Here is an 11,779-nt window from a genome sequence, read left to right as displayed (position 1 = left end):
CCCCCCCCCCCCCGCGGAATGCCGTGCCGCGCTGCCCCCCGCCACCCCAAGATTGGCCGCCCCTTACCAGGCGCCGCCCCAAGCATGTGCTTGGTTGCCTGGTGCCTGGAGCCGGCCCTGCTTTTGAAATACTCAGTTACACTGTTCCATTATAGTCAGGTTTTCTTTTTTCTGTCGTGGAACTGGGAACCTGGCAGGCTTGAAAGCCCTGGCCTGTGGATTGCCCCAGGCCTGGGCTTCCCTGACTCTGAGGCAGTACAAATAGTGTGACTCCCCCAGAGGTACAGACCCTGGGAGGTGCTGATATAAAATTCACATTCTTGTCAGTTTCATGGCTGCTATGGAATAGCTGTGCTGAAACTGACATGTGTGTCAATTGTTTGCAGTGTTGTAGCTATATTGGTCCCAAGATATGAGAAAAACAAGGTAGGTGAAGTAATAGCTTTTACTGGACCAACTTCTGTTGGTGGAAGTACAAACTTTTGAGATTCACAGAGCTCTTCCTCAGGTAAGGTAAAGGTAACCAGAGTGTCCAAGGTGAAACAGATTGCTAAGCATAAGGGGTTCACACATGTTTTAGGAAACCACTTAAAATGAAGTGGGCAGTTAACACCTCTGCAGTCATAGGACAAAGGACATTTTACATGTTTCCTAATATACACAAACAAGGGAAACCATGCAGACCCATTATATCTGGCCACTGTATTCTTGCAAAAGAAATATCAGAACTCACAGAAACCACCTTCAAACTACTCACAACACAAAAGGCCCATTTCCTGCAGGATACAACCCACTTCCTCCAGAAACTCCACAACATTAATAACCTTCCTCAGAACACCATCCTTGCCACAATGTATGTTCCTTCCTCTACACCAATGTTCCTCACTATGACAGCATTACTACCCGCTTCAAATATCTACAAGACAATGAACAACACTCAGAAATCCACCACCCAAGTACATTGCCAAAATCATCCATTTCATCCTCACCCATAACAACTTTACATTTAACAACAAACACTTTGTCCAAAACATGGGAATAGGCACGGGTGCTAGGATGATTATCCAATATGCCAGAATCCTGTTATAGTCTTGGCCTTCACAACATCCTCTGAGAAACAATTCCACAGGTTGACTCTGTGTTGTGTGTTTAAAATGTGTTTACGGAAAATTTAAGGACCTTTCCAGATTTTCACATTTGTTTAATAATCAATGAAGTGGAGCCTATTATCCCTCTAATTCTTTACTCAGTTAGGCACTGTACACATCTTTTGTCTATCCATGTGAGAAGTTCTGCAATTTGTAGAAAATTGTCTTACCTATCATCTCGGCTATCTCCTCAACCTTCTTCATGTTTAGTCTTTTCATAATGCTTCTCCCCAAATCATCTTTTCTGGCCATTGCCTCCATCACATCATCCCTTCTAAGTCACTTCCCTGACTCCCAATTGCATGGTACATAAAATCAGTATTTCTTATCCTTGTTTTCAAGGCACTTCATCACAACCTCTGCCTGCACCTTTGACCTGGTCGCATTTCATGTTTTTCCATGCCCTTCCATCTCTCCTATTGATACATATCAGGGCAAGTGTCTATATACATGCAGGAGTATGGCCATGATCCCTCCTCTCCTATGCATAGCTAGTCAGCCCTGTGCACTCCATAAAAACTTGTATAGCATAACTCTTTTGCTTTCCCCCAAACAATTGAATGGCACTTGATTTGCCCAGTCTCTATTCCCTTCCAGTCTGACACTTTTATTCTGAGCTCAAACACTGTAAAGACTCAGATCATTTAGATAAACAAAATAGCCTATTCCAATGCCTTAGAGATACAAGAATCTTTGGTGTTCTCCTCTGGGGAAAGAAATCTTTCATAGATTCTTCCACATCTATTTGTGTAATGCAATGTCCCTGGGTGAGTGTAACATAAGGAATCCCTTATATCAACTGGCAGAGGGCATAAGGGATGCATAGGAGTTTACAGGTATACCTTGGGTCTGATATCTACATAATAATGTGTCAAAGGCTGGCATGTGAGATCTCTGCAAATAGCCAGTAATGCACTGGTTGTAATAATCATTGTGAGATGTATGGCTGGATTATATTTATTTAAGGAGCTATTCATCTATACTAAAAACTATGTCATTAAAGTATGTAAATTAAGACAAGTCACCAGAAGGTGATAAACAGGTTCTGTTCAGGCAAGGGGTAGGAGACACCTATCTCCATGGCTGACCATTGTGTAGCATGTATCTTACAATGTCAGTCTATTTGTATATGGAGCCAAATCTACAGGAAAGAAGTGTACTGGGGTGGGACTGGGGGCGGGAGGGGACAACAACCAGCAGGTGGGGACAGGGATGGTGAGATGTGCATCTTGTTTACGAGTAAAGACAATGGATTGATTGAATATGTAGGGGTACAGAGGTGTACCCAGTATCCTTCATCTAGGGGAGAAGCTGCCAGTGTGCTTATCTTATGAACAGAGATCACAGTCACTCTGGTGGTTAATCACTGGGAAAAAGACTTTGGGTGAGCTAAATTTTATTAGAGCAGGAAAGTATTTTCTTCGTTAAGTTTAAAGTCTAGCAGGCAAGGTATAATTGCATTTTATATGTAACCCAAAGTTTCCATTAACTCTGCCTGGTTCTTCTCTAGTCTCTCTTCTTTATTTAACAAAGTTATATTTGTTCTCACTATCAACATATCTAAGTACTGGTGTGCTCAGTGAGCGGTTATTCTGAGGCGAAATTGGTAAGCTGGTGTGTACTAGTCCTTTGGCTATTTGTAAATTCTGTGAGCATTCAGTGGACTAGGAACTGGACACCCAAAGGGGGACGCTCGGAGGTTGGAGCATGCCTTGTCCTTGCCTGAAGAGGGACAGCAGAGCCTGCAGAGACTGAAAGGGGAGTGTAATGCTGTCTGGAGTGGCTCACCACTGTGAGTGCCTACCTCAGAGCAGACTATCAGAAAACATGGCAGACACCCTAAACTGGTGGTATGTTCTATAATTAGATTTCACCAAGCCAGTAACAAATGCGAACTCATGGATCTCTATACCAGTCTTAGCATAGAGTCACAGACAGTCCCCTTAGACTCTTGAGTCTATTTGCCACCCAGAAAACCAGACTTTGTGATAAATGGTAACTTACACCAAAAATCACCCTACATCCAGGTTGCTCCCAGTCCCAAGAGACCAATCTCTTACCTCAGATCAACTAGTACCTTAGATCTTGCACCAAAGACAACTCTGGTAGCCAATTCTATAGTAAACTAACTAAAGTTTTACTAGCTAAGAAAAAAGGAATGAGAGTTATTGAGAGGACTCAGCAGTTCTTTCAGTAGAAAATGAATAAGCAAGAAAATAAGTAAGAATAAGCAAGAAAATGAATAAGCAAGAAAAGTTGATCAAAGCTGACCAAGAAGGTAGAAAACAATGGTTTTAGTTAAAATTTGCATAAGTGTGTAAATGGAACTTTTCTTTGTATAGATTGCTTGCATGTTGTGTGTGTATTTATGGGTAAGATGCATATGTTATGATTTTCCAAGATGGTAAAAATAAGCAAAATTTTATCTTTCAGAATCAGGAAGGAGGCCCTTTTGGTCAATTGTTTATTATTTTTGTTTACATAGCCCCCAAAAGTGTTCTGCATGCTTTATAGAACAAATGAGAGATTTTTGATGTGACCAAGATAACACCTATTAGGGAGGGAATAGGGAAGGAAGGAGGATGAGGAGATCACATGGCTATTCACAGTTTAGATAAATGAATCATCTGACCTGACACACATAGATGAGAAGTTATACTAATATTTTAATGTTTGGCAGGTTCTGCAGAAATAGACAAAGTTAATTTCCAAAAACTTGCCATCTCTGACCAGGGGACAATTCTATTCATGTTTTTCTTCCCATTCAGACCCTTCCACTCAGTGGGGAGGCCAGAAAAGTATTTAGCTCTGAACCTCAATCAGACCTTTTACATGACGACTTCTTTTCCCTACTACTAATGAAAGATAAACTACTTTTTAAAAATCTTTTTATTCACTATTGAATCATTTCCACCTCCTTAATTTCTCACTCATCTCTATACATTGAGCATCTTCTTGATTAAATACTTTTCCCAGCTGTATATTCCAATCACCCCCTTTAATTCTGGAACCTGATTAATTACTTATTTGATCCCTTTTGCCCTTCCTGGCACATAGCTGCCTATATCTTTAGTTTACCTCTTATTTTATGTACTCTTTATTCTCCCTCCCATAATTACGTTTCCTTAGACAATAATTCCCTACATGTACTTTTCTCCACCTTAATTATTTTCATAGTCTGATGGAAAGCCTACAAATGTAAGCTCACTAACCCAATTTGTATTCCTAGCGTCAGCTTCAGAAAAATCTAGACTCATACAAATATAATCAACTAGAGATTCTTAAAAAAATATACTAGGTCCTTTTTAGAAGTAGTGACATATCATAAATCCGCAGCTAGTATAGTTACTGAAGAAAACGATATTACATTTTTAAAACATTACAGAGTTGTACTTTACTATTTCACACTAGAGCTTGCATGAATCCTTCTGGTTCACACAGCATATACTAAAGTTTTCCTTTCGCGCAAATCAGGTATTTATCTCAAACTGTACATTTGTAAATTGTACATTTTCCCCCCCAGAACAAAAAAGTGAGCACTTTTGGGACATGAAAAGGGGGCTACTGGTTATTTTGTGGGCTCTTATTTGAGGCCTTATTGCCCAAATGTAGGCTTATAGAAGAGGAAGACAGTAGTTTGGAAGGGGAAAGAGAGAAATGAGATATAACATGTATACATTTTTCATTAAATACATGCACAGAGTTGGAGATGGTGGAGGAAGAGAGCAATGGAGAGAAGGGTTGAGATGTGTGCTGAGTCAGGAAGTGGAGGAAGATGTGAAGTGAAGTATAGGAAGTGCAACACATGTGGCATTGGTGACAAATCAGGATGAAAACAAAAACAATATAAACATTTTTTAAAAAAATAGGTACCCCATTTTATACAGTGTTGATGTTCTGCATTCAAATATGTAATGTGCTACCACTGCTCCAAGCCTGCAAGCTCTGAGATAAGTAAGCATAGGATAGGTATCTTGCCCTTAAACAGGCACCTCCATGAACCATCACCTTTATAAAACTATAGTACTAGGCAACACTATTGCAGAACTATTATGTATATATGAAAATCACATGTTGCAGTGTTTTGCACCATCTCTGTAGAATACCATCATACTTTAACAAGGACATTCTGAACTCTGTGAAGAGAGGGATCAGGGTGCTACTGCTCAGAGATACAGGGAAACAATGCTACAAGAGCTGCATCAGGCATATGTGCCGCAGCAGCAAGTTGAAAGAGCCAAAGAAGAGAAAGGCAGTAACAGCATAGTGATGGAGGTATGCTAGGGGGTGAGAGAGAGACCTTGGGGGGTGAGAGAGATCTTTGACCTAAATGAGCAAAAATGGAAGAGTAGAAGAAATGAAGGGATTTGGAGGCACACAACTGAAAGATTTGACCCTGCCAGCTGAACTTTGCAACATGTCTGCAACACCAGCCCTACATCACCTGGATATCAAGTTCTCCTATGGCAGGGGATTACTCAACTGGCCACTCAGGCCAACTTTAAGGCTTTTTTGTGTGCTGTGTACTGGGGTCAAGGTTCTAGGCTTTTGTTTGTGTGTTTTTTTTAAATGGATTTAATGTCAGTGCAGAAGGAGAAAAGTGCTTTGTGTGGATAGCTATCCAAGCATTCCCCTCCATCTTTTTGTATATGTGAACTGCCCAGTTAACCAGTCCAGTAGTAGAAGAAATATCCATGACTATTCTGACTTACCTTATGAAAGCACGTGGACAATTTTTAGCAGTGCTTCCACTTTTTCTCACGTGCCTGGTAACTCTCTCTTTTTCAGCTGATTTCTAGCCTGCTGGCAAAGTGGTTTCCATTAAAAAGGAAATCTATCTAAAACTATTTTTTCTCATTGCACTATTATTCCAGTGCCAGGAAAATCTGCCGTAGTCGAATTAACTTAAAATATGTTTTTTTTATGGCAGAGTAGCTAAGCTACCTCAAAACTACACACTAGCTAGACCTTCACTGTGCTGCCAGAATTCCTTGAATGACATCATAGAATCTGCTCTGCAATTCTATTCCATAAAGTATCACTTGAGCACTATACTTTTAGTGATGTTATTTGAAGCCTGCCACAACTGTTCAGAAAAGTGAATAGTTGACAAAATACAAGACTGAGGTTGCAATTTCCCCAGCCTGAGTCATGAATCTCTATTAGAAATGCCACTTTGTTCAGCAAGTACATAATTACTTGACAACAGTTGCTAATGCACCTGAAAATATTAAGGAAAGTAATTGCAAAATTAGCAGAACATGGATTTTAAAATGCAGCAATCCAGTGTCTCTACTTATACAATTCAGTGCATCTTTTGAATAATTTCTCTGATGGGTGGGAAAAAGATCACTCCATTACAGAAGGCCCATCCAAGGCTCTGCAGTTCATTTAGTCCTTGCACTGCTTTAGAGAGGTTTTTAGGGCTTCATCTGACTCTTCTTCAATGGGGTGAATTCCATGGTATGGTTCACTTAGGTACAGAAGGTGCACTTAATTTCATTCCAGTTTTTAAAATACTCAGTTCCACTGATATTCCCTATACTTAAAATTGGAAATACAGCTAGAATTAGTAATATTTCTCAAAACAGAAGGTATTTGAGAGCACCCTGCAGAGTATCAAAAAGAAAAGTGTTTTCAGACTGATGCTCAGTTAACACCATTAACTTGAAAAAGTTCAGACAGAACTATTATTGAAGAAAAAGATTACTACAACTGACAGATTTGAAAAAAAGTCACACATTTTCTCCTTGTTTTCAATTTAAGAAAATATATGGAGTTCCCGTGCTGCTCTGAACTGAATATACATACACTGGATATGGTTGAAACTTTTGTGAGATTTGTCTTTATTAACAACTTAATAATCAAGATTTTTTTTCTTCCTTTTTTATAAATTTCACTATTTAGAGTACTTCTATATAGATTATTAAAGCTTTCAATGAAAGGTATTCTTGACAGAAACTATTACAGATGGGAATGGATTAAGAATTTGGGCTATTCTGGTACTGATATAGCAGAAATATATATATAAAAAAGTCAGTACCTGCCAGCTATTTCTACACTATGACAAATGTTGACAATCACCACTTTAATTGTGACCACTATCTGTGGTACTCACACAGAGTGAGCAAATTGATTTTTTGTTTTGGTGGCCAAACTGAAAAATCCCCCAAAATTGTTTCAAGTCAATTACAAATGTTTTTTTTTTTTAATTTTCTTTCTCTTCATACTGAAAGACATTCATGGGGGAGGGAGGGTGTATCGAACAAAATATTGTTTGACTCAAAACAAGTTTCCCTTTTTTTCTTTTTGATTGCTTTGTTTCATTTTGAGGTGGTTTATACCCTCTTTTTAAAATAAAATTAGCTAAATTTCTAAATGAAATGTCATTTTGAAACAAAAAGTCATAACATTTCAATTCAGAAATATTGAAACTAAACCTTTTGAAACTAAACAGTCCGTTTTAAAATAAAATCTAGCAAAAACTATTCACCAATTTTGATCTGTATTCATGAATATGGTCGGCTGACCCCAAACTGCATTTTTGATGCATAAACTATTATTTTTTTAAAAATTGCCCAGGACTACATCTATCACTGTAATATCTGAGCACCTCACTATCTTTAATGTACTTATCCACACCAAACCCCTGAGAGTTAAGGAAGTACTATGAATCCCAATTTATACATTGCTACAATTCCACCATTGCACAGGTTTATATTTTAGATAAAACAATATAGTTTAATGACATTAAGAAAAATAATGGTCAGTTAACACAGAACTAGTGAATTCAGCAAGTTACTTTAGCATTACCTATAACCATCCTAAAATAAAAACTTATTCTATTTCATCACTATCTTAGTCTTCTTTGTATTTATTTTAATGCATATAGGTAAATGTTTTCTCCATTAATTCACATTTTGTACCTCTGCAAAATGGAGCTGGAAAATCCCACGATGCACCATTTCCAGGACTCACAATACATGTTAACATTGCATGGCCCTCCAGGATGTAGCCTGAGATACAGCTATATCTAATTTTGTCTCCTATATTGAACCTTGATCCATGAAGTACTCCCTTAGGTATTTCTCCCGGGTTTCCACAAGTGTGGCTAGGTAGAACTGTTGAAATAAAAAGAAGAAGAGAAAAAACTTACAGTTAAATCTTATGGGAAAATAGATAATTCATATTACATTATAAGTGACATATAATCCTTACTGAATCACTGTTAAACACTTTTTTTTCTACTTTGATTTCTAATATAAAAAACCTGTAATTGGACCATGGAATGTATTTCCACAAGATGTAAGATTTACTATGGACCTCACCACTTTCACAACTACATTTCAAACTCAATCCTTGGATTTAGCATTCTCTCAATAAGTTATTCACACGTCCATTGACTCACACAGACAAACAACAAAATGCTATATAAATCAAGCTAATTCTCCCACAAGTTGGGGCAGAATATTTTTAAAAACTCCAGACACTGTCAAATAGATAGTCAGATGATGACACAATAGAGACAATATTCAAAATATTCCACGTATTAGAGGATTTCTTATTTTTAAGAAATAGCCTGCACAATCTTGTTGACATTAGTCTAGGAGTAGACAGAAAATGGGAAAATGACTAAAAAATTGATGTTAGAGTGGGGAGAATGGACAGAATTCTTACTTTTTTGCAGAAAAATCTCTACCATTTGAAAGCATTGCTCTTTTGATGCAGACAGTTTAAACTACCCATCAATTTTAGCAATGAATCCATCAACCTACAAAACAAGACCACTGGTTTGGTGACCTAGCAGTGGTCTATATTTATATGTCTGTTGTTTTAGCAACAAAGATATAGGACCGGAACAGTCCTCCTGCATCTAGTCCAATCCCCTGCTATCAGAGTCAATCCCAAAACAATACAGCTAAAATTGTTTAAAACATTTAGTGTTGGAATTCTGTGTGTATATTTGACAGCTATATCCAATGGAATATCCATTCAAATGTATGAAACATCAGAGTACGTGAGGTAAATGCATTCAGCAGAAAAGTAGGAGCAAGGAATGGTTTAGTCTAATTCATGCTCAGCTTCCAAATGTGTGTGTGGTGGTGGGAAAATCATTTAACCTCTCTGTTCAATTTCCCCACTTGCAAAATAAAGACAGCGATTCTTACCTCACAGGGGTGTTGAGAGGATTAATTAGTAATATTTGTACAGCACTTTGGAGACATAAAGCACTACATCAATGCTAATTACCCGGTATGTCCCACTGCATTAGACAAGTGCATTTGCTGGATGCATATCCCATGTTGTTCATCAGTATAGCCGTTAGCAGCATTGGCATTGAAATGGTCATAATTACACTTAACTCAAAACCCCAACAAAATATAGAAAGCAAGTTCAGGTTATAGGTCCAAACTTTAAAGAATGCATTGATTTTTAAAACATTAAAATACTACTTCTTTACACTTATGCAGTTCTTTTCACCAGAGGCTCTCAAAGCACTTTACAAACATTAAATGTGGTAATTAAGTCATGCAACACTCTGGTGAGATAGGCAAATATTCTGCTTATTTTATAGATGGGTAGGTAAACTAAGTTACAGAGGGGTTATATGATTTTCTAAAAGCAGTGCAGTGAGTCAGTTGCAAGGCTGGGAATAAAACCTCCTGTCTCCTGCTTGAACCAATATGTCACACTAAGGTTATGTGCAACCAGAAAAGCTAGAAACTTCATTGTTTCCAGAATGAAGATCAAGCTTACAGAAAAACAACCCAGAAGATATCTTCATATCAACTACTTTCATAGAATCATAGGACTGGAAGGGAGCTTGCAATATCATCTAGACAAGCCCTGATAGATGTTTGTCTAACCTGCTCTTAAAAATCACTAGTAATGGAGATTCCACAACCTCCCTAGGCAATTTAGTCCACTGCTTAACTACCCTGACAGTTAGGAAGTTTTTCCTAATGTCCAACCTAAACTGCCCCTGCTGCAATTGAAGCCCATTGCTTCTTGTCCTATTCTCAGAGGTTAAGGAGAACATTTTTTCTCCCTCCTCCTTGTAACAACCTTTCATGTACTTGAAAACTGTTATCATGCCCCTCTCAGTCTTCTCTTCTCCACAAACCCAATTTTTTCAATCTTCCCTCAGAGTTCATGTTTTCTAGACATTTAATCTTTTTTGTTGCTCTTCTCTGGACTTTCTCCAATTTGTCCACATCTTTCCTGAACTGGACACAATACTATAGTTGAGGCCTAATCAGCGCAAAGTAGAGAGGAACAATTACTTCTCGTGACTTGCTTACAACACTCCTGCTAATATATCCCAGAATGATGGGGTTTGGGGTTTTTTTGCAACAGCGTTACACTGTTGACTCCCATTTAGCTTGTGATCCACTATGACCCCCAGATTCCTTTGTGCAGTACTCGTTCCTAAGCAGTCATTTCCTGTTTTGTATGTGTGCAGTTCCTTCCTTCCAAAGTGGAGTATTTTACATTTGTCCTTTATTGAATTTCTTCCTATTTACTTCAGACCATTTCTCCAGTTACGATAAAAATTCAAAACAATCCTCCCAAGCACTTGCAATCCCTCCCAGCTTGATATACTCCACAAACTTTGTATGTGTACACTATGCCATTATCTAAATCACTGATGAAGATATTGAACAGAATTGGACCCAGAACTGATCCCTATGGGACCCCACTCAATATGCCCTTCCAGCTGGATCTGAACCGCTGATGATTATTCTCTGGGAACAGTTTTCCAATCAGTTATGCACCCACATTTTAGTCTCTCCATCAAGGTTGTATTTCCCTAGTTTGTTTATGAGAAGGTCATGCAAGGCAGTACCAAAAGCCTTACTAAAGTCAAGATATACTACACCTACCACTTCCCTCCATCCACAAGGCTTGTTACTCTGTCAAAGAAAGCTATTAGGTCAGATTGACATGATTTGTTCTTGCCAAATCCATGCTGACTGTTACTTATCACCTTATCTTCTAGGTGGTTGCAAACTGATTGCTTAATTATTTGCTCCATTATCTTTGTGGGTACTGAAGTTAAGCTGATGGTCTGTAATTCTCTGGGTTGTTCTTATTCCCTGTTTTATAGATGGGCAAATATAGTGCCATTTTCCAGTCCTCTGGAATCTCCCCTGTCTTCTATGACTTTTGAGATAATCTCTAATGGCTCAGGAGCCTCAGTCAGCTCCTTGAGTATCCCAAGATGTATTTCATCAGGCCCTGGTGACTTGAAGATATCTAAGTAATTTTTAGCTTGTTCTTTCCCCATTTAGGCCTCAGATCCTACCTCGTTTTCACTGTCATTCACTATGTTAGACGTCCAATCGCTACTAAACTTTTTGGTGAAAAGCGAAACAAAAAAAATCATAGGTTTTGTGATGTTTGTTTAGATTGCACTTATTTATGGTGAAAAAATGTAAGGAAAGTCATATATTTAATTATATGTAGAAAAAATGTAACACTAAAAGAGATGTATTTCACATAAATACAAGGTGAGGTCATTTTACAAGCTTAGAGTAATTGGCTGTGAATATAAACATTATAATGCATTATCACTCAGACTGATTTGTAAATTGGGTAATAAACACATTATACATTAACAAGTAATTTAA

At 38.1% G+C, this 11,779-nt stretch overlaps 1 protein-coding gene across 1 annotated transcript in view; it reads right to left on the bottom strand.

Annotated features, from left to right (window-relative positions):
- The window catches only part of CSMD1 (CUB and Sushi multiple domains 1), a 1,543,069-nt gene that overhangs the window by 978,786 nt on the left and 552,504 nt on the right, over positions 1-11,779 (bottom strand). The window contains exon 4 of the mRNA XM_029912248.1: positions 8,075-8,269. Coding sequence (XP_029768108.1) covers positions 8,075-8,269 — 195 coding nt within the window. The remainder of the gene's footprint in view (positions 1-8,074; positions 8,270-11,779) is intronic.

This window comes from Terrapene carolina, unplaced genomic scaffold (assembly GCF_002925995.2).
Source record: "Terrapene carolina triunguis isolate 2854851 unplaced genomic scaffold, T_m_triunguis-2.0 Scaffold42, whole genome shotgun sequence".
NCBI lineage: Eukaryota > Metazoa > Chordata > Testudines > Emydidae > Terrapene > Terrapene triunguis.
This window is presented reverse-complemented; position numbering and strand designations above follow the sequence as displayed.